The sequence below is a fragment of the Mustelus asterias genome, chromosome 13 (genome assembly GCF_964213995.1).
Source record: "Mustelus asterias chromosome 13, sMusAst1.hap1.1, whole genome shotgun sequence".
NCBI lineage: Eukaryota > Metazoa > Chordata > Chondrichthyes > Carcharhiniformes > Triakidae > Mustelus > Mustelus asterias.
Window position 1 is genome coordinate 555230 of NC_135813.1, and position 27962 is coordinate 583191.

At 44.4% G+C, this 27962-nt stretch overlaps 1 protein-coding gene across 1 annotated transcript in view; it reads left to right on the forward strand.

The window, feature by feature from the left end:
- Positions 1–905: 905 nt before the first annotated feature.
- Positions 906–27962, forward strand: part of ttc16 (tetratricopeptide repeat domain 16) — a 183780-nt gene continuing 156723 nt past the window's right edge. Inside the window, exons 1-3 of the mRNA XM_078226122.1 lie at positions 906–1044; positions 11622–11739; positions 15022–15164. Coding sequence (XP_078082248.1) covers positions 11623–11739; positions 15022–15164 — 260 coding nt within the window. The 5' untranslated portion in view covers positions 906–1044; position 11622. The remainder of the gene's footprint in view (positions 1045–11621; positions 11740–15021; positions 15165–27962) is intronic.

The window sequence follows — 27962 nt, forward strand, 5'->3', positions numbered from 1 at the left end:
GCCAATCCACTCTCTAAGTTTGTCCACCTTACCCGTTAAGCCTCGTGCATTAAAATAAATGCAGTTTAAACCAGAAGTCTTTTTCTCCCTTTATTGTGCCTCTGGCTATCCTGACTACAAAACTTGTTCTTGTTTGCTACTGTATTTTCTCCTGACTTTTTGTTGGCCCTTCTCTTGTTCAGAGTCCCACCCCCTGCCTCTGAGAGCACAGAAACCTGTCACTGCCTCTGCTGCTATAGCCAGCCTTCATAGCTGAAACCCACCTCTGCCCACTGCCGCAGGGCTCCGCAGCCGATTGCCTCTTTTCTCCCCCTAGGGCCAAACACCAAACCTGCCCTTCCTGCCCGCCAACCCCCATCCCCGTGCCCCCCCACTGATTACCGCTGTAAGGTGGCAATGGTCCCAGTGCGCTCGGCCAGCATCCGAGTCTGGCAGTGTCAAGGTGCCAGGCTGGCAGTGCCAAGCCAGTACTGTCCAAGGGGCAGCCCCAGCTCCTATCCCTGACCTCCTGGGGGGAGGTCGCAATGGCCTCCGGTTCTACCGGCAAAGCTATCACATCTGACCTTCGTTGATGGTCAGTAGGCCCCAGAAGTGGACAGCCGGCACGAGGGCGCGTGACCGTTATTTCTGACAGTTGGTGGTCACGTGGCGCTGACAGCGGTGGTAAGGTGCGCATGCGCAGAGGGAGCTGGGCGTCGCCGGCACATGCGTGTTAGCGTTTGGCGCAACGGCGCAGCCGCAGAGAAGGCGGGGCTGGAATGGCGCAGGCGCATTGCAGCTGGAGGAGGAGCGCGAGCCGCGGGAGGCGGGAAGGCGGCGCTGGTGTCAGGAATAAAAAGCCGGGTAACTAGCGGCTGGAAATCACTGTGGGAGCCGGTAGTGGGCAGTGACTTGGTCTTGGTGTACTGTGCCTCGCCTCATCCTGCTGCGGAGCCCCGAAAAACCGGGTGCTTCGTACTCGGGGCAGTCGGCCACTGGAGCCGCTGGTCATCTGGCGCTTGTGGTCATCGTTGATTCGGACATCAGGCTAGAAGGCCAGTAAAGGTAAAATTAAATTGACGGACCGGCCACGTTATCCCCTTTCCTAACTTGTTTAGACTTTACAGAGCCCGCCAAGTCGATCTGGAGATATTTGAAGAATGCCAGGGTTTCTGTGAATATATTCGTGCAGGCACGATGCTCATTTCTGTCTGTTTCTGTTCTCTGGCCATAAACAGATTGCACGTTTAGGATTTGCAGTGAAACAGTCCGAAAATTACACAATCCCCTTTAATACTTTAGGTGTCCAGAATATTAATGTTTTTATGGAGAAAAGCCACTTATCCATCAGCAACAATTCGTCCCATTTGTGAAACAAATGTGTATTTTTGAATGGTGGCAGTAGTTATAATCTAACGTGTGAAATACTTTCTTTCTTGATTTTATTCCGAGAGGGAGCAGAGAAGACTGAGGGGTGTGGATAGGGAGCAGCTGTTCTCCTTGGCTGAAGGATCAGTTATGAGGGAGGCACAAGTTACGGGGGATTTGAGGGAAAAACATTTTAACCCAGGGGGTGGTGATGGTCTGGCATGTACTGCCTGGGAGGGGGGTGGAGGTGGGATGCCTTGCATCCTTTTAAAAAAGTACCAGGATGAGTACTTGGCACGACATAACATTCAGTGCTTACAAGTGGGATGAGGTGGGCAGGTCAACATCTTTCATATGTTGGTGCAGACTTGATGGGCTGAAGGGCCTCTTTGCACTGTAGTATTCTATGTTTCTGGATTTAATCAATACCAAATGACCCTGTAATGTTTAGCCATCTGCCATTAAAGTTCAGAGTGTCAACAAAGTGAAAATCTACATGGCATAGTAATGTTCTTTAAAATTTATGGATTAATACATTGGTGCAGAGAAAGTATCGTAAAATCTGAGTGCACTCACCTGATGATACTGCATACTGGGGGAATTTTACTTGCATGATATAAAATGCACACTTTATCTGGATAGCACGTGCACTAGTTGTTAAAGTCCAAATGGCTTTAGGCACAAACTAACATGAGTCAAGGAATAATGTACTAAAATCTACTGGACTGATGCAATAAAAAAATACCAAATTAATCAGTTTGTAGAATAATATTTATTAATGCTTCAGTAGATACTGGAGATGTTGCAGTGCTAACAGTTTATTATTTTTACCAGAAACTATTGACTTATTATTTTATATTGGTTGTAACATCAGATAAATATCTAAATAACCAGCAGTATTCTTCCAGTGACTGTTGTATACTATAATGAGGGAGTAAAACTACTGTAATACCCATTGATCTGGGAAAATAGCAAGTGTTTATTTCTGTGAATGGAAATAGATTGTGAGAATCCAGGAAGATAAATTCAAAAATAAAATAATTCCATTTGTTGATTTAGGAGGCTGTTGACCAATCCTTAATCAGTGCTATTTGCAGTTCTTAGTCATTCGAGTGATGTGGATGTCATCAGGAGGAAGGACAAGGGAGGTTGTGAATTAACGAAAAAAGAAACATGGTTTAAGAAGCTAAAATTGGACAGAGCCTATGAGGAATATAAAAAAAGCAGGGAATTAGGAGAGCAAGGAGAGGCTATGAAATGACTTTGGCAAGTAGGGTTGAAGAGAATCCCAAGGCATTGTATGCATGTTTTAACAAGAGGATAACTAGGGAGAGGGTAGGACCATCAAGGATAAAAGGGGGAACTTGTGCTTGGAGGCAGAGCATGTGGGTGAGATCCTAAATGAGTACTTTGCTTCAGTATTCACCAAGGAGAAGGACAAGAAGAAAGAAATTAGGAGAGCCAGAAGGGGTCACGAGAAGGACTTGGCAGGTAAGATTAAGGAGAACCCTAAGGCGTTCTATAAATATGTGAAGAGTAAAAGGATGAGATATTAAGGAATAGGACCTATAAAAGGTGTGAGAGTCTGTACAGAAGTGGAAGAAATAGCAGAGGTGCTTAATGAATATTTTACCTCGGTATTCACGGTGGAAAGACCTGGGTGGTTGTACTACAGGATTGAGGCGGACTGAAAAGATTGAGTATGTGGACATTAAGAAAGAGGATGTGTTGGAAATTTTGAATAGCGTCACGATAGATAAGTCGCCGGGACTGGATGGGATGTACCCCAGATTACTGTGGGAGGCGAGGGAAGAGATTGCAGAGCCTCTGGTGATGATTTTTGCATTGTCGATGGAGACGGGAGAGGTTCCGGAGGATTGCGGATGTGGTTCCCATATTCAAGAAAGGGAATAGGGATAGCCCAGGAAATTACTGACCGGTGAGTCGAACCTCAGTGGTTGGTAAGTTGATGGAGAAGATCCTGAGGGACAGGATTTATGAACATTTGGAGAAGTTTAGTATGCTCAAAAGTAGTCAGCACGGCTTTGTCAAAGGCAAATCGTGCCTTACGAGCCTGGTGGAGTTCTTTGAAAATGTGACTAAACACATTGACGAAGGAAAAGCGGTAGATGTGGTTTACATGGACTTCAGCAAGGCGTTCGATAAGGTCCCCCATGCAAGACTTCGAGAAAGTGAGGGCATGGGATCCAAGGGGCTGTTGCCTTGTGGATTCGGAACTGGCTTGCCTGCAGAAAGCAGAGAGTGGTTGTAGACAGGTCTTTTTCTGAATGGAGGTCGGTCACCAGTGGAGTGCCCCAGGGATCTGTTCTGGGACCCATGCTGTTTGTCATTTTCATAAATGACCTGGATGAGGAAGTGGAGGGATGGGTTGGTAAGTTTGCCGACGACACGAAGGTTGGTGTTGTGGATAGGTTGGAGGGATGTCAGAAGCTGCAGCGTGACATAGATAGGATGCAAGACTGGGCGGAGAAGTGGCAGATGGACTTCAACCCGGATAAATGTTTAGTGGTCAATTTTGGCAGGTCAAATGGGATGAAGGAGTATAAAATCAAGGGTAAGACTCTTAGCAGTGTAGAGGATCAGAAGACCTTGGGGTCTTAAATCGGCCTCGCAGGTAGAGGAGGTGGTTAAGAAGGCGTATGGTGTGCTGGCCTTTATCAATCGAGGGATTGAGTTTAGGAGTGCGGAGATAATGATGCAGCTTTATAAGACCCTCGTCAGACCCCACTTGGAGTACTGTGCTCAGTTCTGGTCGCCTCATTACAGGAGGGATGTGGAAATGATTGAAAGGGTGCAGAGAAGATTTACAAGGATGTTGCCTGGATTGGTTGGCATGCCTTATGAGGATCGGCTGAGGGAGCTCGGTCTTTTCTCCTTGGTGAGACGAAGGATGAGAGGTGACCTGATAGAGGTGTACAAGATGTTGAGAGGTATAGATCGGGTGGACTCTGAGGCTTTTTCCCAGGGCTGAAAACCACAATTCGGTTACGTTCACCTTAGTGATGGAAAGGGATAGGCATGAACCTCGGGCCAGTGGTTTTAGCTGGGGGAAGGGTAATTATGAGGCTATTAGGAGAGAATTAGGAAACATAGGTTGGACTAGGAGATTACAGGGACTGGGAACGTCCGACATGTGGAGTTTTTTCAAGGAGCAGCTACTGCGAGTCTGTGATAGGTATGTCCCTGTCAGGCAAGGAGGAATTGGTAGGGCTAGGGAACCGTGGTGCACCAAAAAAGTTTCTTTGTTGGTTAAAAAGAAAAAGGAGGCTTATGTTCGGATGAGACGTGAGCACTCGGGTAGTGCACTAGAAAGCTTTAGATTGGCTAAGAGGGAGTTGAAGAGCGAGCTTAGAAGGGCTAAAAGGGGACATGAGAAGACTTTGGCGGATAGGGTTAAAGAGAATCCTAAGGCGTTCTATAGGTATGTCAAGAACAGAAGGTTGGTTAGGGCAAGTTTAGGGCCAGTTATAGATGGCAGAGGGAAGTTATGTGTGGAACCGGAGGAGATTGGTGAGGCATTGAACCAATATTTCTCTTCGGTGTTCACGCAAGGGGACATGAATATAGCTGAGGAGGACACTGGGTTGCAAGGGAGTAGAATAGACAGTATTACAGTTGATAAGGAGGATGTGCAGGATATTCTGGAGGGTCTGAAAATAGATAAATCCCCTGGTCCGGATGGGATTTATCCAAGGATTCTCTGGGAGGCAAGAGAAGTGATTGCAGAGCCTCTGGCTCTGATCTTCAGGTCGTCGTTGGCCTCTGGTATAGTACCAGAAGATTGGAGGTTAGCGAATGTTGTCCCATTGTTTAAGAAGGGGAACAGAGACTTCCCCGGGAATTATAGACCGGTGAGTCTCACTTCTGTTGTCGGCAAGATGTTGGAAAAAATTATAAGGGATAGGATTTATAGTTATTTGGAGAGTAATGAATTGATAGGTGATAGTCAGCATGGTTTTGTGGCAGGTAGGTCGTGCCTTACTAACCTTATTGAGTTTTTTGAGAAAGTGACCAAGGAGGTGGATGGGGGCAAGGCAGTGGACGTGGTATATATGGATTTTAGTAAGGCGTTTGATAAGGTTCACCATGGTAGGCTTCTGCAGAAAATGCAGATGTATGGGATTGGGGGTGATCTAGGAAATTGGATCAGGAATTGGCTAGCGGATAGGAAACAGAGGGTGGTGGTTGATAGTAAATATTCATCATGGAGTGCGGTTACAAGTGGTGTACCTCAGGGATCTGTTTTGGGGCCACTGCTGTTTGTAATATTTATTAATGATCTGGATGAGGGTATAGTTGGGTGGATTAGCAAATTTGCTGATGACACCAAAGTCGGTGGTGTGGTAGACAGTGAGGAAGGGTGTCGTAGTTTGCAGGAAGACTTAGACAGGTTGCAAAGTTGGGCCGAGAGGTGGCGGATGGAGTTTAATGCGGAGAAGTGTGAGGTAATTCACTTTGGTAGGAATAACAGATGTGTTGAGTATAGGGCTAACGGGAGGACTTTGAATAGTGTGGAGGAGCAGAGGGATCTAGGTGTATGTGTGCATAGATCCCTGAAAGTTGGGAATCAAGTAGATAAGGTTGTTAAGAAGGCATATGGTGTCTTGGCGTTTATTGGTAGGGGGATTGAATTTAGGAGTCGTAGCGTTATGTTGCAACTGTACACAACTCTGGTGCGGCCGCACTTGGAGTACTGTGTGCAGTTCTGGTCCCCACATTACAGGAAGGATGTGGAGGCTTTGGAGAGGGTGCAGAGGAGGTTTACCAGGATGTTGCCTGGTATGGAGGGGAGATCCTATGAGGAGAGGCTGAGGGATTTGGGATTGTTTTCGCTGGAAAGGCGGCGGCTAAGAGGGGATCTTATTGAAACATATAAGATGATTAGAGGTTTAGATAGGGTGGATAGTGATAGCCTTTTTCCTCTGATGGAGAAATCCAGCACGAGGGGGCATGGCTTTAAATTGAGGGGGGGTAGTTATAGAACCGATGTCAGGGGTAGGTTCTTTACCCAGAGGGTGGTGAGGGATTGGAATGCCCTGCCAGCATCAGTAGTAAATGCGCCTAGTTTGGGGGCGTTTAAGAGATCCGTAGATAGGTTCATGGACGAAAAGAAATTGGTTTAGGTTGGAGGGTCACAGTTTTTTTTTTAACTGGTCGGTGCAACATCGTGGGCCGAAGGGCCTGTTCTGCGCTGTAATGTTCTATGTTCTATGAAATGGCTGCTACGAGAGGACACAGGTTTAAGGTGCTGGGGAGTAGGTACAGAGGAGATGTCAGGGGTAAGTTTTTCACTGAGGGCAGTGGGTGAGTGGAATCGGCTGCCGTCAGTGGTGGTGGAGGCAAACTCGATAGGGTCTTTTAAGAGACTTCTGGATGAGTACATGGGACTTAATAGGATTGAGGGTTATAGGTAAGCCTAGGTAGGTAGGGACATGACTGGCGCAACTTGTGGGCCGAAAGGCCTGTTTGTGCTGTATTTTTTCTATGTTGTATAGTGAGATCAGTGTGGAGCATTCTAATATGCTAGGGCATTGAGATCAAGACAGAAGTAGCGTCGGATCACTTGAAGAGCATTAAGGTAGATATGTCCCTCGGGCCTGATGGTATTCTATCAGAGATTGAGAGAGGAGATTGCTGGGGCCCTGACAAAGATCTTTGTAACCTCATTAGCTACTGGAGACATCCTGGAGGACTGGCAAGTAGCTAATGTTCTTCCTCTCTGTTCCCGAAGGGGGGGAAAAGGGATAATCCAGGAAATTATAGACTTTCCTAAACTGACTTAATTCCTGTTTTTTTTAAACTCTACTCTGGCAAGTCTGGGAAGTTCCTGTTTCTTTGCTCGATTGTGTGTACTGATGGCTTTCAACTCAGTGTGCGCAGTTCTACCAGATCTTCATCTTCTTTGGGCCAGTCCTCAGAATCCAGCAGACCCTGAGCAATTAGATGGTGATTGAGAAGCTATTGGAGAAGATTTGTAGGGATAGAGACCAAGGATGAGAGGTGACCTTTTAGAGGCGTACAAGATGTTGAGAGGTAGAGATCGGGTGGACTCTCGGAGGCTTTTTCCCAGGGCTGAAATGGCTAGGGATAGGATTTGGGTGCATTTGGAAAAGCATGGCTTTGTCTGGGGCAGGTCATGTCTTACTAACTTGATTGTTTTTTTTCAAGGAGGTGACAAAGGTAATCTGAGGATAGAGCACTGTATGTTGTCAACATGGATTTTAGTAAGGCTTTTGATAAGGTCCCTCATGGTAGGCTCATTCAGAAGATTAAGATGCATGGGATCCACAGTGTCTTGGCTGCTTGGATTCAGAATTGGCTTGCCCACAGTCAGTGGTGGTTGAAAGGTGTTTTTCTGGCTGGAGGTCCTTGACTAGTGGCGTTCTGCAAGGATCCATACTGAGACTTTTGCCAACTGTAGATGGGTAGGTTAAAGTCTGCATAGTGTAGAAGGTTGTCAAAGGATACAGTGGGATATAGGTCAGTTACAGATATGGGCAGAGAAATGGCAGATGGAGTTTAATCCGGGCAAGTGAGGTGCTGCACTTTGGGAGATCAAATGTTAGTCACTGACAGAACCATGAACAGCATTGATGTACAGAGGGATATTGGGGTTAAGTCCATTGCTGCCTGAAAGTGGCCACATGAGTAGATAGGTTGGTAAAGAAGGTTTATGGCATGCTTGCCTTTAATGGTCGGGGCAGGATGTCATGTTGCAGCTTTATAAAACTTTGGTTGGGCCATATTTAGAGTATTGTGTTCTGTTCTGGCCAACGCATTACAAGAAGGATTTGGATGCTTTTGAGATGGTGCAGGAGAAGTTTATCAGGATGCTGCTTGGGTTAGATGGTATGAGCTATGAGGAAAGGCTGGGCAAACTAGGGTCGTTTTCTCTGGAGTGGCTGAGGGGAGACATGATAGAAGTCTATAACATTGAGAGGCATAGATAAAATTGAAAATCGAATCTTTTTCCCAGAGTTGAAATGCCTAATACTAGGGGGCATGCACGTAAGGTGCAAGGGAGAAAGTTTCTGTTTTAGTGGTAGGTGCCTGGAACGTGTTTCCAAGGGTGGTGGTGCAGCCAGATACGATAGGGGTGTTTAAGAGGCTTTTAGATAAGCACATGAATAGGAGAATATGGACGAAGGGCAGGCAAAAGGGATGAGTTTAATTTGGTGTCATGTTCAGCACAACATTGTGGATCAAAGGGCCTGCTCCTGTGCTGTACTGTTCTATGTTCTATTTTCTATTGATAAAGCTGCCACCGTGGTTAGCACTGCTGTCTTACAGTGCCAGAGATCCAGGTTCAATTGCAGCCTCAGGTCATTGTCTGTGTGGAGTTTGCACATTCGCCCCCATGTCTGTGTGGGTTTCCTCCGGGTGCTCCGGTTCCCTCCCAAGGTCCAAAGATGTGCAGGTTAGGTTGATTGGCCATGCTAAATTGCCCCTTGGTGTCAGGGGAATTAGCAGGATCAATGTGGGGGGGTTATGGGGATAGGACCTGGGTGGGAATGTTGTTGGTGCAGGCTTGATGTGCTGAATGGCCTCCTTCTGCACTGTAGGGATTCTATCATTTATTACTTATCCTTAATTGCCCTGGTGCAGGTGGTACTGAGCTGCTGCCTTGAACATATGGGGTTAAGTTAGCCAATTCAGAAGGCTGTGAAGTGTATGTTTTAGTGTGACAAATCACATAGGCTAACCTAGCAAAAGGCGGCAGAGTTTCCTTCCAGAACTGGATGCTTTTTGCAGCAGTCCAGTAGTTTGAGTCACTGTTAATTATACTAGTTTCCCATTCCCATTTCCCATGTACTTGCAAACATGTCTGTAACTAACACAGTAGCCAGAATCTGGTGTTAGTGATAGGTTCTCATTCACTGGTTTTTGCATCTGGAGGGACCCCTGCATTGCTTCTAAACCAAGTCCGACTGAGTTTTTTGAAGATGTGACTAGACGCTTAGATGGGGGAAGAGCGGTAGATGTGGTTTATATGGATTTCAGTAAGGCGTTTGATAAGGTGCCCCATGCAAGGCTTATGGAGAAAGTGAAGGGGCATGGGATACAAGGGGACGTTGCTTTGTGGATTCAGAACTGGCTTGCCCACAGAAGGCAAAGAGTGGTTGTAGATAGGTCTTTTTCAGAGTGGAGGTCGGTCACCAGTGGGGTGCCCCAGGGATCTGTTCTGGGACCCTTGCTCTTTGTGATTTTTATAAACGACCTGGATGAGGAAGTGGAAGGATGGGTTGGCAAGTTTGCTGATGACACAAAGGTTGGAGGTGTTGTGGATAGTGTAGAGGGATGTCAGCAGTTACAACGAGACATAGATAAGATGCAAGACTGGGTGGAGAAGTGGCAGATAGACTTCAACCCAGATAAGTGTGTGGTGGTTCATTTTGGCAGGTCGAATAGGGTGGAAGAATATAATATTAAGGGTAAGATGCTTGGCAGTGTGGAAGAACAGAGGGATCTTGGGATCCGGGTTCATAGGACGCTCAAAGCGGCATCGCAGGTGGAGGCTGTGGTTAAGAATGTGTATGGAGTACTGGCCTTCATCAATAGAGGAATTGAGTTTAGAAATTGGGAGATAATGCTGCAGCTGTATAGGACCCTGGTCAGACCCCACCTGGAGTACTGTGCCCAGTTCTGGTCGCCTCATTACAGAAAGGATGTGGAAGCCATAGAATGGGTGCAGAGGAGATTTACGAGGATGTTGCTGGGATTAAGTGGTATGCCTTATGAGGATAGGTTGAGAGCTAGGTCTATTCTCCTTGGAGAGGCAAAGGATGAGGTGACCTGATAGAGGTGTATAAGATGTTGAGAGGTATTGATAGTGGATTCTCAGAGGCTTTTACCCAGGGCTGAAATGGTTGTCATGAGAGGCCACAGGTTTAGGGTGCTGGGGAGTAGGTATAGAGGAGATGTTAGGGGTAAGTTTTTCACTCAGGGCAGTGGGTGCGTGGAATCGGCTGCTGGTAGTGGTGGTTGAAGCGGATTTGATTGAGTCTTTTAAGAGGCTTTTGAATAGGTTCATGGAGGTTAGTAAGATAGAGGGTTATAGATGAGCCTAGAAGGTAAGGAAATTGTTCGGTGCAACTTGTGGGCCGAAGGGCCTGTTTGTGCTGTAGCTTTTCTATGTTCTAAAGTACAGCACAGGAACAGGTCCTTTGGCCCTCCAAGCTTGTGCCGATCTTGATGTCCTAACTAAACTAAAAAGCCCTCTGCCCTTGGCCTGTAACCCTCCCTATTCATGTACCCATCCAGATCCCTCTTAAATGTTGCTAATGTGCCTGCTTCCATCACCTCTGACAGTGTGTTCCAGGCACCCACCACTCCATGAAAAACTTTCCTCCTCTCTCCTTGAACCCATGTCCCCTTGTAATTGATACTTCCATCCTGGGGGGGAAAGAACCTCTGACTTATCCAGTCTGTCTATGCCTCATAATTTTGTAGACTCTATCAAGTCTCGCCTCAGCCTTCATCTTTCCAGTGAAAACCATGCTAGTTTATTCTGTCGGGGGAGTCCCTCCAGATTAAGTGCCTGCCCCCTGAGAGCAGCTGGCCAATCAAAGACTGGCAACTCTACAATGGTGACAGCACCGCCATGAGCAGTGGCTGGTACTGGCAATTCTGTATGGACTTTGCCTGCCAATGAGGGATGTCCACCTGAGGCTGAGGGCCAACCCAACAGGATTTGTTGGATGGCCTTCAGGAGCCATGGGAGAACTGTGTATCCCTGAGCCCACATGATTTAGTAGTGGTTCAGGCACATTGCTCCCTTCCTGTCCCTGACCTGAGCATGGGAGGTTTTCCTGCTGCTGGCAGGCTGAGGTGTACCTTCTGTGATTTGGTGGGCTCCGGTGATGTTTTTCATCACAGCTGGCTGGATTAAATTCTGTCCAATGTTCCCATCTTTGGAATAAACCAGTTTAGCATAACAAAATACTCCTTTGCAGTTGGTACAGCGGGTTGATGTACAAGTGCAATGCACCTTGAAGCAATGGAATGCAACCTTGTGACTACAATTCCCATCCTCCAGGTTTCTATTGTTAATAAAGGGTTGCATGTAGGATGTGATTTTTTTTTTTTTCCCTTCTCCTACAGGGTAAGTGACTCCAATGCATTGTCATACAGTCCTAGAAGTGCTCTTTGCCAATTTAATAATTACATTATATGCAAATATATTTGATATTCCTTCAATTTATTAGCAAATCTTTAAACTTTCAGTAATCTTCCATATGTTTGCTTTCTTCCAGTATGACTTTAGTTAAATTGAACTCCAAAGGTACTTTGTGTTGGGATGCAGCGGTCTTCATGCATTGTCTGATTGCTGTTGCATTATTTATTGAAAATGTTGCTGCTGTGACATTACATGTGAGTATGAAGTCCATGTTTCCCAGTTTTATACTTTTACATTATATATTTTATGGTTTAAAATCATTCTTTTCCTTTGAGTTCTTCAGGTAAGTGTTTTGGACAAAAATACATACCATGACTGGCATCACAACTGTTACCTGTGAGAAAAATAATTAATACAACTGTTTGCTAATCATTGTTGCCAGTATTTCTGTTGTTTTAGCTGAAATGTCAAACCTTGAATCTGCTGGTCGTTTTCTAAATAACATGTGATTTTATTGCAGTCCCTACGGGAAAGCTATTCATTTTTCTGTCTAGTGTTTTTATATAAAATTTTCCCCAAGCCTGTGGGGAGTACCTCCCTCAGACAGCATCGCTAGGATTTGGAATGTACTTGTGAAGTATTATGGGAGAGAGCTTGCCAACTTCTTTCTTACAGTTTAAGTAAGATGGGGATGGAAAAAACTATTTTCAGTGGATGATGCCTAGGTTATGTAGCACTTGTGTGGCTCTTACTTTGTAGGTTATGAGACTAAGTGGTTTTGTGTAAATGTGCCAGCTACTTAGTTCACGTCTTTTTGGGCACAGAATGTTAAATCATTCTGCTTGTGTAGGTCACTTTTTCAGGCTTTTACTAATTCTGGTTTTGAATGTTATGTCTTGAATAACATCTCTGCTATGGGACTGAATGTTTTCTGAAACCAAATATTTGTTTAGGGTTTGACTGCAGTTACAAAGAGATAACTATTTAGATGTCTGCTGGAGTTGAAATATGTTTGCAACCACCCTGGGCAAATTGCCTAAACCCAGCCATGCCCTGTAGACTCCTTGCAAACAACAATTTTTGCAAAGCAACTCGGACACAATACTCTGGGCAACAGGATTTTATTACTCTTGTATGGTTTTATTTGTTTTTATAAAATTTAACATAAAGCAGGAATTGCTTGAGTTAAATATAAGAGGAAGGAAGTTCTGGGGAATGTTCTGATCAAACTTCTGCATTTGCTTTCCTTACCATAGTTGCTCCAATAAAGTTAGTGATGGGGGGGGTCTTGTCCTGGAATCCAATTCATTTGAGGTGGTTTGGAGAAAAGTGTTTCTGGCTGTATTGAGGAACTAGCCTGCAGGCAGATCCTGCCTGAATTAAGTTGTTCCAGGACACGAACAATCCTGTTCATATAGACATCCTGTACCTTAATTTTGAAGATTTCTCCATTACCACAAAACTGAGCAGCAGCTGCATTCAATGCCCTAGTCCAGGTTAAAAATTAGCAGAACAAAATAGAAGCTATTGCTAGAATCATAGAAACTTACAGCACATAAGGAGACTTTTGGCCTGTTGTACCTCTGTCAGCTCCTTGAAAGAGCTGACCATAAGACATAGGAACAGAATGAGGCCACTCTGCCCATTGAGTCTGTTCCACCATTCAATCATGGATGATATTTTTCTCATCCCCATTCTCCTGTTTTTTCCCCATAACCCCTGATCCCCTTATTAATCAAGAACCAATCTGTCTGTCTTAAAGACGCTCAATGACCTGGCCTCCGCAGCCTTCTGCACCAAAGAGTTCCACAAATTCGCCACCCTCTGGCTGAAGAAATTCCTCCTCATCTCTGTTTTAAAGGATCGTCCCTTTAGCCTGAGGTTGTGCCCTCTGGTTCTAGGTTTTTCCTACTAGTGGAAGCATCCTCCCCACGTCCACTCCCCTTCATCCTTCTGAACTCCAACGAATACAGACCCAGAGTCCTCAACCATTCCTCGTATGACCAGCTCTTCATTCCAGGGATCATTCTTGTGACCATTCTCTGGACCCTTTCCAAGGCTAGCACATCCTTCCTTAGATATGGGGCCCAAAACTGTGCTCAATGTTCCAAATGTACAGCCTCAGAAGTACATCTCGACATGAATGCTGTCCAGTTACCCTACCTTTTTTTTCTCTTTTATTCCCCCCCTCCTCCCCGTGTGGCTCGAGGTAACAGGCTAGGTGGCCAATTGTTTTAAACATTGAGGAAAGGATGAGCAAGATAAGAGATGACAATGTGCAAATGTTGTTGGCTTTAACTGTTGGGTGTAAGACAAAAGGAGCTGGATGGCAATGTATTTGCAATCTAGGGGCGGGGGGGAGAAGAAGACTGGCTTTGAGGAGGAATGTGAATAGGAACAGGGACTAAGGATGGTAGTTTTGAAGGAGAAGGGAGGTTCCAGTGTAAAAGGTGGGGATGTCCCTGCCATGGAATTTGTTTTTTGATTTTGGTGCAGAGGCATTACTCTGCAACAAACTCGGAGTTATACTGTTAGGCCACACTTGGAATACTGTCCAATTCTGGTCACTACACTACACTACCAGAAGGATGTGGAGGCTTTGGAGAGAGTACAGAAAAGGTTTACCAGGATGTTGCCTGGTATGGTGGGTATTAGCTATGAAGAGATGGAATAAACTGGGATTGTTCTCCCTGGAGAGGCTGAGGGGTGATTTGATAGAAGTTTATAAAATTGAGGGGCATAGGGTGAACAGTTGGAAGCTTTTCCCAGGGCAGAAATGACAATCAAAAGGGGGAAAGGTTCAGTGGAGATGTGCGAGTGAAGTTTTTTTAAAAAGTGGTAGTGGCCTGGAATGCCAAGGGAATTGCTTAAGGCAAACACATCAGCAACATTTTAAGACATATCTGGATAGACACATGAACAGCCAGGAAATGGAGGGATACAGGCAGTTGGTCTAGATAGGACAACATTATTGGCGCAAGCTTGGAGGGCTGAAGAGCCTGTTCTTGTGCTGTACTGTTTTTGTTCTTGATTTCTTCTGGACCGTGGGAGGAAACTTGTGAGGACTCCAGACAGTGACCTGGATCCCTGGTGCTGAGGCAGCTGTGCTAATCACACTGCTGCCCCATGGAGATCAGTCATTCAAGCTCGGTGTGAAAGTAGTGCCTCAAGGACTGAACAAAATTTTTCACCATAATCAGGCAAGAAATCGGCTGCAAGTTTCTGTACTTCTGGGCATTTTTTCCCTGTTTTCTGCCTCCTCAATTACTGCTGTGTCTTCATCATACTTCTGGGAAATCAGCGCAGCCACGATTAAATTCCAAAAGCCATGTTAATATTGCTTTGAGCATTTTACATATTAAAATTAACAACCTGTCCTGTCTCTCCCTTGAGGGTGTTTGGAGTTATCCTCCCAGCCTCCATACTTGTCATTTTCCATGCTTTTAACCCCAATGCACTCCCAAATCTGACTGTTCATGCAAGTCAATTCGGCTCCTATTTAAAAATAAATATAACTTCTCTTTTCTTTTCCCTAGCAAGTGGCCCAGACCTCCAATAGTTTAGAAGAAGGACTAGATAATACTGCCTATTGGTGGGGAGAATGGGCCAAATGGACAGGATGCACCCGGACCTGTGGAGGAGGCATCGAAACACAGGAAAGACACTGTCTGAAACAAAGGTAGAAATCAATGAGGCAGCGTATACTTTGTTATGGACTAATCTTTATGTAAAACAAAAAAACCTGTAAATGTTGGAAATTTGAAAATTTTAAATACTGGAAAATGTAACCAATCACTCCCAACTAGAGAAAAGGCAGTTTAAAATGCCCAGTATAACCAAGTATCAGAGGTAATATGACAGTTGCATTCTTTTTTTTTTCCCCTATTAGTTCTCCCAGAACATTTGTCTCTGCAACTCAGTAGGTTATTGGCCAACTCCCATGCCTTTTGCAGTGCCAACATTCCACTGACTATTAAATGGTATAAAAATGCATGCTGAGATGATTTACCCACTGACAACACCTTTTTTTTTTTCCCCTCCGTGCCTCATGCTGGAAGTGCAACTAAGGTCCAGCATAGTAATTCTTGTTAACACTGATTTGGTGCATTAGAGTGCCAGAATGCAATATTTCAATCCCTTTCAAAAACCGACAACACCATGTGCAACTTGAACTTATTCAGATCTAGTGTGTATATAGAACACTTGTTTTATCAGAGTCCCTATAGTGCAGAAGGAGGCCATTTGGCCCATCGAGTCTGCACCAACCACCAACCTACCCAAACCCTATCCCCATAACCCCATGTATTTATCCTACCAGTCCCCCGACACCGTGGCAATTTGGCATGGCCAGTCAACCTAACCTGCACCTCTTTGGAGTGTTGGAGGAAACTGGAGCACCTGAAGGAAACCCACCCAGACATGACAAGAACATGCAAACTCTACACAGTGACCCAAGCTGGGAATCTGTGGCTCTGACAGAAAAGTTCATCCATTCTGATTCCAAACTTATTGTTTTCAGGAGGAAATTATAGGCCAGTTAGCTTGACTTCTGTCATGGGCAGGGAAGCTGGAATCAGTTAGTGTAGCTGGGCACTTAAAAAATCTTGTGCAATCAGAGTCTGCATAGGAAAGGGAAATCCTATTTGACTAATTTATTAGAATTCTTTCAGTAAGTATCACGCAACATGGATAAAGAGGAACCTATCTATGTGGTGTACTTGGATTTCCAGGAGGCATTTAAGATGCCACATCAAAGATTAGTACATAAAAGAGTTCATGATGTCCAGCAACATATTAGCAGAGGTAGAGGATTGGTCAGCTAACAGGAAAGAGTAGGAATAAATGATCATTTTTGGGTTGACAAGATGTAACTAGTAAAATGCTGCAGAGATCCGTGCTGGGGCCTCAAAATATACAATCTCTAACAATAACTTGGATGAATGTTGCTGATGTCACGAGTAAGTTGTGAAGAGAATATTAGTCTGCAAAGAGATGCCAATAAGTTAAAATGTAAACTAGTCCACTTTGACAGGAAGAACAGAAAAGCAATATACTATACAATTGGAATGAGATTGGTACATGAATCACAAAGCCAGTATGAAAGTACAGCTGGTGATTAGGAAGTCACATTGAATGTTGTTTATTACAAGGTGAATGGAATTTTTTTTATTCATTCATGGGACATGGCTATTGCTGGCTGGCTAACATTTATTGCCCATCTGTAATTGCCCTTGGAGGGCAGTGGAGAGTCAACTACATTGTTGTGGCTCTGAGTCACGTAGGCCAGAGTGGATAGAGACGGCAGATTTCCTTCCCTAAAGGACATTAGTGAACCAGATGGGTTTTTGTGACAATGGTTTCATGGTTGTCAGTAGATTCTTTAAATCCAGATTTTTAAAAAAATATTTGAATTCAAATTCCACCATCTGTCATGGTTGGATTTGTCCCCAGAACATTAGCTGAATTTCTGCATTAATAGTCTAGGGATGATACCACTGGGCCATCACCTCCCCACAATATAAAAGTAAGGAAGTTTTCATAGAATCCTACAGTGCAGAAGGAGGCCATTCAGCTCATCGAGTCTGCACCGGACACCAACCCACCCAAGCCCTATCCCTATAACCCCATTCATTTACCCTAGCTAGCCCCTCTGACACTAAGGGACAATTTAGCATGGCCAATCCAGCTAACCTGCACATCTCTGGACTGTGGGAGGAAGCCCAGGGGAGAACGTGCAAACTCCAGTGACCCAAGCCAGGAATCGAACCTCAGTCCCTGGCGCTGTGAGGCAGCAGTGCTAACGACTGTGCTGCAGTTATATAGGGTGTTGGCGAGTCCCTGGGTGGAACTCTCATTTTTCTTTTTAGACAGTGGCACATAGCAGGTAGGAAAGATGGCACAGGAGCCACAGGCCCCAAGGGTGGCTTCCTCTACTGTGTTTTCTTTTAGGGATTTGGACATCACCCTGTCAGTTGTGGGCTCTAGTTCATAAGATTGGTACAAAAATAGAACCTGCACCCCACCTGTTCAGCCCTTCCATGGCATTGCCTGGACATGAAAGTTTAAGAAAGGGAATAGAAATGACCCTGGTAATTATAGGCCGGTTAGTCTTTCTTCGGTGGTTGGTAAGTTGATGGAAACGGTCCTTGGGGATGGGATTTACGACCATTTAGAAAGATGCGGATTAATCCAGGGTAGTCAGCACGGATTCGTGAAGGGCAAGTCGTGCCTCACAAATTTGATAGAATTTTTTGAGGAGGTAACTAAGTGTGTTGATGAAGGTAGGGCAGTTGATGTCATATACATGGATTTTAGTAAGGCGTTTGATAAGGTCCCCCATGGTCGGCTTGTAATGAAAGTAAGGAGGTGCGGGATAGAGGGAAAGTTGGCCGTTTGGATAGGTAACTGGCTATCTGATCGAAGACAGAGGGTGGTGGTGGATGGAAAATTTTCGGATTGGAGGCAGGTTGCTAGCGGAGTGCCGCAGGGATCAGTGCTTGGTCCTCTGCTATTTGTGATTTTTAAAAAAAAATTTATTAATGACCTAGAGGAGGGGGCTGTAGGGTGGATCAGTAAATTTGCTGATGACACCAAGATTGGTGGATGAAGTGGAGGGCTGTTGTAGACTGCAAAGAGACATAGATAGGATGCAAAGCTGGGCTGAAAAATGGCAGATGGAGTTTAACCCTGATAAATGTGAGGTGATTCATTTTGGTAGGACTAATTTAAATGTGGATTACAGGGTCAACGGCAGGGTTCTGAAGACTGTGGAGGAACAGAGAGATCTTTGGGTCCATATCCACAGATCTCTAAAGGTTGCCACTCAAGTGGATAGAGCTGTGAAGAAGGCCTATAGTGTGTTAGCTTTTATTAACAGGGGGTTGGAGTTTAAGAGCCGTGGGGTTATGCTGCAACTGTACAGGACCTTGGTGAGACCACATTTGGAATATTGTGTGCAGTTCTGGTCACCTCTCTATAAGAAGGATGTGGAAGCGCTGGAAAGAGTGCAAAGGAGATTACCAGGATGCTGCCTGGTTTGGAGGGTAGGTCTTATGAGGAAAGGTTGAAGGAGCTAGGGCTGTTCTCTCTGGAGCGGAGGAGGTTGAGGGGAGACTTAATGGAGGTTTATAAAATGATGAAGGGGATAGATAGAGTGAACGTTCAAAGACTATTTCCTTGGGTGGATGGAGCTATTACAAGGGGGCATAACTATAGGGTTCATGGTGGGAGATATAGGAAGGATATCAGAGGTAAGTTCTTTACGCAGAGTGGTTGGGGTATGGAATGGACTGCCTGCAGTGATAGTGGAGTCAGACAGTTTAGGAACATTTAAGCAGTTATTGGATAGGCACATGGAGCACACCAGGATGATGGGGAGTGGGATAGCTTGATCTTCGTTTCCGATAAAGCTCGGCACAACATCGTGGGCCGAAGGACCTGTTCTGTGCTGTATTCTATGTATGACCCTCTTTCACGAATGGAGATTCTCATGGTAGAGGGCACTGGGGAGCCCAATGTTGAACATCGAGATTCCTGTTATGTCATTGGCAATGGGAGGAGGGGTGTAATTGGAATGGGCAATCCCACAAGTGTAAACTGAGTTTTGGGATTTCCCCTTGCTGATTCTGCCTGCCCTACCCCATATCTGGAATATTGTTTCACAGTTTTGGCCTCCTCAGAATATAAAACAGGCCCTTCGACCCACAGTGTTGTGCTGATGTTGATACCAAATTAAATAATCTCTTGGTGCATGTGCTTTTCTAAAAGCCCCTTAAACACCCATATCATATCTGCCAGCAGCGCGTTCCAGACACCTACCTCTTTTTAAATCCTTGCTCACCACATCTCCTTTAAACTTCCCCATCTCACCTTCAGTGCGTGCCCCATTGTATTAGACATTTCAACTCTGGGAGGGGAAGAGAGAGACTCCGACTGTCAATCCTATCTATACCTCAGATTATTCCACTGTATCCTTTGACAACCTTCTACACTATCCACAACTCTGTCATCTGTAAACATACTATCCCACCCATCTATGTTTTCATCCAGTCATTTATATATATCACAACAGCAGAAGTCGCAGTATGGATCCCTGCAGAACATCACTAATCATGGACCTCTAGCCAGAAAAGCACTTTTCCACCACTACTCTGACTGCTATGGGCAATTCTGAATCCAAGCAGCCAAGATACCTTGGATCCCATGCATCTTAATCTCCTTTATTTAAAAAAGGATACCATTTCATTGGAATCCATGCAGGGAAGGTTGATTCGACTGTTCCTGGGAATGACATGCTTTGAGGAAAGGTTAAACAGGTTGGGCCCGTGAGTGGTGATCATATTGAAACTGAGGACTTCTTTCCCTTTGTGGGAGAGACAAGAACTAAGGGCCACAGTTTTGGAATAAGGGGTTTCCCATTTAAGACTGGGATGAAGCACAAGTGCAAGGACCCCAACTGTTCATGTTGTATATTTAATGAGTTGGAAGAGGTATCATCTGCAAATTTGGAGATGATACCAAGTTGGGTGGGAGGGTGAGCTATGAGGAGGATGCAGAGATGCTTCAGCGTCATTTGAGCAGGCTGAGTGTGTGGGCATCTGCATGGCAGATGCAGTACAAGTGGGTAAATGTGAGATCCACTTTGGTAGCAATAATAAGAATGCAGATTATTACTTGAATGGGATGTAAATTGAGAGAGGTGGATACTCAGACCTTGGTATCCTTGTGCACCAGTCACTGAAAGTAAGCGTGCAGATAAAGAAGGCAAATTGTATGTTTGCCTTCATACCAAGAGGATTTGCATAAGGGATGTTTTGCTGCATTGTTTTGGGTATTGGTGAGGCTACACCTGGAATGTAGTGTGTGGTATTAGTGTCCTTTTCTGAGGAAGGATGTTTTTGTTATAAAGGAAGAACAGTGACAGTATGGCAGGTCTGTCATCTGAGGGGAGACTAAGTCGTTTGGATTATGTTCACTGGAGTTTGGAGTGAGAGGGGATCTCAGAAATTTACAAACTTCTGACAGGATAGATTCAGAAAGCATGTTCCCAATGGTGGGGGAGTCAGGAACTAAGGGTCATAATTTGAGATGAGGGATAAACCTCTTAGAACTGAGGTGAAGAGGAGGATGGTGAATGTGTGGAATTCGCTACCACAGAATGTAGTTCAGGCCAAAATGTTTTCTGATTTCAAGAAGAAATTGGATACAACTCTTGGGGGTGGGGCGGGGGGTTGTGTTATGGGTCAGGTTAGAAATTCCAAAGTGTTTTATGAAGCCTGCCCGAACCATAGGGTTTTGCATCTTGAATTTGGCTAGGATAAGCATGATCTATTTCATTTCAGGTATGATTCAACAACCCACAAGAGCTTTTATCAAATAAAGTTTATTTAAGAATATAGTTAAATGTATAGAAAGAAAATTAGCAATACCTTTTAACAATTGCAACCACAATAATGTGTTAATCCTTAATTGAATATTAAAGCTGTTCCAACAAACCAAAACCCTTTTTTACAGGCTTAACACAGCATAGATTAAAATCTCACTTGACTGAAATGAGTCTTTCAAAGCCTGCACTTTCCTTCTGGAAGGCAAAACATTGCCTCGAGACAACCAGCAGAATTTCTCAATAGAACAGAGAGTGAAACTTCAGCTTCTTTCTTGCTTGATGCCCCTATTAAAACTAAACTGCAGCCTCAGAACACTCAAAGCTGAAACCTTAGACTCACTGGAAAGAAAAACTGTCCAAAAACACATGACCTTTTCTCCTAACATTGCAGGATCGTAAAACTAACCGCAGAGTAAACACAAACAACCCCATTTAAACCACTTAAGAAGCAATGAAAGGACAATTCCAGTCAAGTCAGCAACAATGACATCACTGAAGCTGTGAGCTAAGAAACCACAAACTGAGCTGCAAAAAACACATTTCATAAGAGACACTAATGTCACAGGGGGATCAGGATATTGAATGGTGTCCTCCTTTTAGTTTCTATGTAAAAGTTTTTTTTCCTGAGGGTCATATCTGTGGAATTCTCTTCCCCAGAAAGCAGTGCAGGCAGGATCGCTGAATTTGATAAATTCTGGACTGACAAGGGAACCAGAGGATGGACAGAAAAGTAGAGGTCACAATCCGATCAATCATGCTCTTATCAAATGACAGAGCAGGCTCAAGGGGCCAAACAGCCTACAGCTCCTAGTTTGTATTAATGCCTGTATCCATTAATTTGTGTATTTTCTGCCACCTTGCCTCCCACTGTCTGGCAACTGCTGTTTTTCCTTCCAATCAAATCTTTAGAAGCATAGAATGATATAGCACAGCAGGACACCATTCCGCCAAACCTTTCACTCATTGAAAGAGCAATCAAATTAGTCCCATTCCTCTGCTCTTTTTCCCCCATAGATCTAAATATTTCCTTTTGGTTTAGCACCCAATTTCTGCAACTCTCTTTTTTAAAATATCTGGTTTACATCTGATGCATAGTCGAGAGGAGTATAAAAAGTGCCGTGGTAATATTGGCAATCAGATCACTGAGGAAAGTGTAGGATTAAAGCAAATTACTACAGATGTTGGAATCTGAAACCAAAAAAGAAAAATATGCTGGAAAATCTCAGCTGGCCTGGCAGCATCTCTAAAGGGAGAAAAGAGCTGATGTTTCGAGTCCAGATGACCCTTTGTCAAAGCTCAAGGAAACTATAGGGCTTTTTAGAAATCAAAGATAATCAGAACAAAGAAAATTACAGCACAAGAACAGGTCCTTCAGCCCTCCAAGCCTGCACCAACCATGCTACCCTTCCGGGAACCATATCCCCTCCATTCCCATCTATTCATGTATTTGTCTAGGAGCCCCTTAAAACTCTCTATCCTTTCTGCTTCCATTACCTCCCTGGCAGCAAGTTCCAGGCACCCACCATCCTCTTTTCTTTTGAAAAACTTGCCTCGTACATCTTTAAACCTTGCACCTTAAACCTATGCCCCCTAGTAATTGACTCTGCCACCCTGGGGAAAAAGCTTCTGACTATGTCCACTCTGTCCATGCCCCTCGTAATCTTGTAGACTTCTATCAGGTTGCCCCCTCAACCTCTGTTTCGAGAACAAACCAAGTTTCTCCAACCTCTCCTCCATAGCTACTGCCCTTCATACCAGGCAACATCTTGGTAAATCTTTTCTGTACCCTCTGCAAAGCCTCCATCTTTCTGGTAGTGTGGCGACCAGAATTGAACACTTTTCCAAGTTGGCCTAACTTGGGTTCTATAAAGTTGCAACATGACTTGCCAATTTTTAAACTCGATGCCTGGCTGTTGAAAGCAAGTATGCCTCCTTGACTACCTTCTCCACCTGCGTTTCCACTTTGAGCTGTGTACCTGTACACCCAGATCCCTCTGCCTATCAATACTCTTAAGGGTTCTGCCATTTACTGTATATTTCCTATCTGTATTAGACCTTCCAAAATGCATCACCTCACATTTCTCTGGATTAAACTCCATCTGCCATATCTCCGCCGATCCGTATCCTCTGGTCTTAATCACTATCCTCAAATCCACCAATCTTTGTCGTCCACAAACTTGCTAATCAAACCAGTTACATTTTCCTCAATCATTTTTATAAAGGTCCCAGCACTGATCCCTGAGGAACGCCACTTGTCACAGCCCTCCATTCAGAAACACACCCTTCCATTTCTACTACGACCGAGCCAGTTATGTATCCACCTTGCCAGCTCTGATCCCATATGACTTCACCTTCTGCACCAGTCTGCCATGAGAGACCTGTGGGAATACTCTTGGTCAATACTTGGTGCCTCTCTTTTTGCCATGGAGTGGGAAATTTGATTCTGGAGATCACCTATGCACAATTTCCCTGGGGTAGGGCTGTGATAGAGTTGAGCCTACTGACTCCAGAGGTAGCTTAAAGGTGACAAATGGAGTGGGGCAGGTGCTGAGACAGGCTGGTTAGAAGGCCTGCCTTAGTTCTTTGGGATTTTGTCCAATTTTTAAGTTTTTAAAGTTGGTTTATTTATTGTCACATGTAGGCTTACTGTAACACTGAAAATCCCCTAGTCACCACACTCCAGCACCTGTTCAGGTACATGGAGGGACAACTTAGCATAGCCAATGCATCTAACTAGCACATCTTTGGGATTGTGGGAGGAAACCCACACACTTGGAAAACATGTATACTCCACACAGTCATTGACCCAAGAATTGAACCTGCGTCCCTGGTGCTATGAGGCAGCAGTGCTAACTACTGTGCCATCTTCAGGTTGTTGGGCCCCCTCAGCCATCCCCCACTCCTGCTTAACACCCATACCAGCTCATGTTTCTCATGCCACACTCCCAGTATCCCCCATAGACCATGTGAAGGTGAGGGGAAAAAATAAACTTTTAACACTGAATTAGTCTTACTCCTAGACACTTTATGCAGACAAAACTTCATTAAAATGCATTCAAAGACTTTAAATCTGAAGTATCTATTACAAATAACCACATCAAAGATTGGGGTGTTATGGTAAGGTTATATAAGGCATTGGTGAGGCCGAATTTGGAGTATTGTGTACAGTTTTGGTCACCTAGTTACAGGAAGGATGTAAATAAGGTTGAAAGAGTGTGCAGAGAAGGTTCACCAGGATGTTGCCGGGACTTGAGAAGCTGAGTTACAGAGAGATTGAATAGGTTGGGACTTTATTCCCTGGAGCGTAGAAGATTGAGGGGAGATTTGATAGAGGTGTATAAGATTTTGATGGGTATAGATAATGAATGCAAGCAGGCTTTTTCCGCTGAGGCTAGGGGAGAAAAAAACCAGAGGGCATGGGTTAAGGGTGAAAGGAGAAAAGTTTAAAGGGAATATTAGGGGGGGCTTCTTCACGCAGAGAGTGGTGGGAGTGTGGAATGAGCTGCCGGATAAAGTGGTAAATGCGGGGTCACTTTTAAGAAAAACTTGGACGGGTTCATGGATGAGGGGTGTGGAGGGATATGGTCCAAGTGCAGGTCAGTGGGACTAGGCAAAAAATGGTTCGGCACAGACAAGGGCCAAAAGGCCTGTTACTGAGCTGTAATTTTCTATGGTTCTAATGATGCAGCTTTATAAGACCCTCGTCAGACCCACTTGGAGTACTGTGCTCAGTTCTGGTCACCTCATTACAGGAAGGATGTGGAAAAGATTGAAAGGGTGCAGAGGAGATTTACAAGGATGTTGCCTGGATTGAGTGGCATGCCTTGTGAGGATAGGCTGAGGGAGCTCGGTCTTATCTCCTTGGCGAGACATAGGATGAGAGGAGACCTAATAGAGGTATATAAGATGTTGAGAGGCATAGATCGGGTGGTCTCTCGGAGGCTTTTTCCCAGGGTGGAAATGGCTGCTGCGAGAGGACACCGGTTTAAGGTGCTGGGGAGTAGGTACAGGGGAAATGTTAGGGGGAAGTTTTTCTCACACAGGGTGGCGGGTGAGTGGGAATCGGCTGCCATCAGTGGTGGTGGAGGCAAACTCAATAGGGTCTTTTAAGAGACTCCTGGATGAGTACATGGGACTTGATAGGATGGAGGGTTATAGGTAGGGATATGTTCGGCACAACTTGTGGGGCCGAAGGGCCTGTTTTGTGCTGTTGGTTTTCTATGTTTCTATGATATTAATCGTCAGTTGTTGGGGGAAAATCCTATCTGGATCACTCTTTTTTTTTTTTCCCCCCTTTTTTTTTTTAGGGAAGAAAATCTGCCATCCTTACCTGGTGTGGCCTACATGTGACTCCAGAACCACAGCAATGTGGTTGACTGTCAACTACCCTCTGAGCAAGGGATGACAGAGTCCGGCAGCATATTTTTTCATGCTTAAAAGGCTGGGGATTAAAAGAAATTGGACCATATCTTCCAATCAAGGAGTTTTATGCATTCTGCATAGATTTGTGCCTCCATCACTGGGTTAGGAGCTTGGAACACTGAAAGTGGGCTCAGTGCTGGTTTCCTGCTTATGTGATTCATGCCCTTCATCCTTCCCCTACAGACAAAAATGTGATCTGCTGGAAATGGGGGTGGGACTTCTGAATCAAGATCCTGTCTGCTGTTTTTAAAGGCCTCTGGAGTAACTCCAAAAATCCCTCCCCTTGTGTCTGTTTTCATAGAACAGTAGCATAGCAGACATTGTAGTTAAGGAGTTGGAGTGTAAAATAGTAGATGGCATGAACATGGTGAGGGAGGAAATGCAAAAGTGTTTAGCACCCTTAAAGATAAGTCACCACACAGGATGGTAAAGGAAGAATAGCAGAGGCTCAGACCACCATTTTCCAATCCTCTGGCTACAGTTGTGGTCCTGGAAGACTGATAACATTGTACAGTTGTTTAAATGGAGGAAACGATCACCTGAATAATTACACACCAGTCACCCTAATCTCAGTGGTGAGCAAATTAAAACCATAAAGTTACAGCACAAAGACTGTTCAAATCATTGTATCTGCTGAAAATCAGATTTTTATATAAAGAAACTAGCTGCTCATTTTAATCTCGCGTTACAGCACATCCAGTATGGATTTGGGTACCTTGAATTGAATTAAACATTTTGGCCTAGGGTAGTGAACTCCAGATGCTTGTCACCTTTTTAGGTGACAGTTTTTCCATTTGTCCCCTCGTTATTGACCTTGCAGCTAGAGAATCATGTCTACCCTATCTAGGCACCTTGTAACTTTGCATATCTCAATTTGATTTATTGTCACATTAGTATACAGTGAAAAGTATTGTTTCTTGCATGCTATACAGATCAAGCATACCATTCCGAGAGATGGAAAGGAGAGAATGTAGTGTTGGTCATTGCTAGGGTGTAGAGAAAGATCAATAATGCAAGGTCAGTCCAATCAAAAGTCACCCTCCATCTCCTTTTTTTTCTAAGGAAAACAAACCTATCCAATCTTTCCTCATGGTTGCAATTTTCAAACCTTGGCAACATTCATGTAAATCTTACTTCTATTATCTAGAGTCAGAGGTTTGCAGCATGGATACAGGCCCTCAATCCAATTTGTCCATGCCATGCAGTTTTTGCCATTTATGCTAGTCCCAATTTCCCATGTTTGGCCCACATGCCTCTATATCCATGTAACTGTTTAAATGCTTTTAAAATACAAAAATTGAGTTTTGGGGGGGGGGGGGAATTGCCTCTCTGGACCCTTTTGCATATCTCCCCCTCAAGGAGCATTTCCAAATATTATATAATCACAGTCAACATTGCTTCAGGAAGTGGAAATCATGCCTGACAAATTTATTTAGAATTCTTTGAGGTCGCAGAGCAATACGGCACGGAAACAGGCCCTTTGGCCCAATCGGTCCATGCTGACCATAATGCCCTCCCAGCTACTCCCAATTGCATGCATTTGGCCCATGTCCTTCTAATCCTTTCCCATCCATGTACCTATTTGAATGTTGCTATTGAACCTGCCTCAACCACTTTCTGTGGCAGTTAATTCCATATACACACCATCCTCTACATGAAGAAATTGCCGCTATGTTTTTAAATCTTTCCCCTCCTTTAACCTTTGCCCTCTAGTTTTCAATTCCCCTTCCCTGGGAAAAAGACTGTTCATCCTATCTATTCCCCTCAATACTGGATTCTTTGAGTGGGTAGTGATGTGGCAGATGGATTGTAACATAGTGAGGTAATGTGTTTAGGGAGATAGAATAGTTAGAGAATACACAATTAAAATGGAATGTACCAAGAGGGATCAATGCAGTAAGAAGTCTCTCAACACCAGGTTAAAGCCCAATAGGTTTATTTGGTAGCACAAGCTTCTAGAGCATTGCCCGTTCATCAGGTGGGTGACTCACCCTGATGAAGGGGCAGCGCTTCGAAAGCTCGTGCTACCAAATAAACCTATTAGACTTTCCTAGTGTTGAGACTTCTTATTGTGCCTACCCCAGTCCAATGCCGGCACCTCCACATAGATAGATGGTGAGAGATCTTGACATACAAGTACACAGGTCCCTAAAGGCTGCAGTTAGACAAGCTTGTAAAGAAAGCATCTAGAATGCTCTCCTTTGGCAGAGATATAGAATATAAAAGTAAGGATGTAATGTTGGAATTGTATAAAGTACTAGTGAGGCCACAACTGGAGTATTATGTGCAGTTCTGGTCACCACATTACAGGAAGGACGTAATTTCCCTGGAGAGAATGTAGAGGAGGTTTAACAAGAATGTTGCCAGGTTTGAAGTGTAACTATGAGGAGAGATTGGATAGGTTTGTTTTTTTTGGAACAAATAAGGTTGAGGGATGAATTTGAGGTGTACACAATTGTGGAGATGACATTGGATGGACAGGATAAAATTGCTTCCCTTGGCAGAGATTCTAGAGTAAGAAGTTTAACAACACCAGGTTAAAGTCCAACAGGTTTATTTGGTAGCAAAAGCCACACAAGCTTTCGAGGCTCTGAGCCCCTTCTTCAGGTGAGTGGGAATTCTGTTCACAAACAGAACTTATAAGACACAGACTCAATTTACATGAATAAT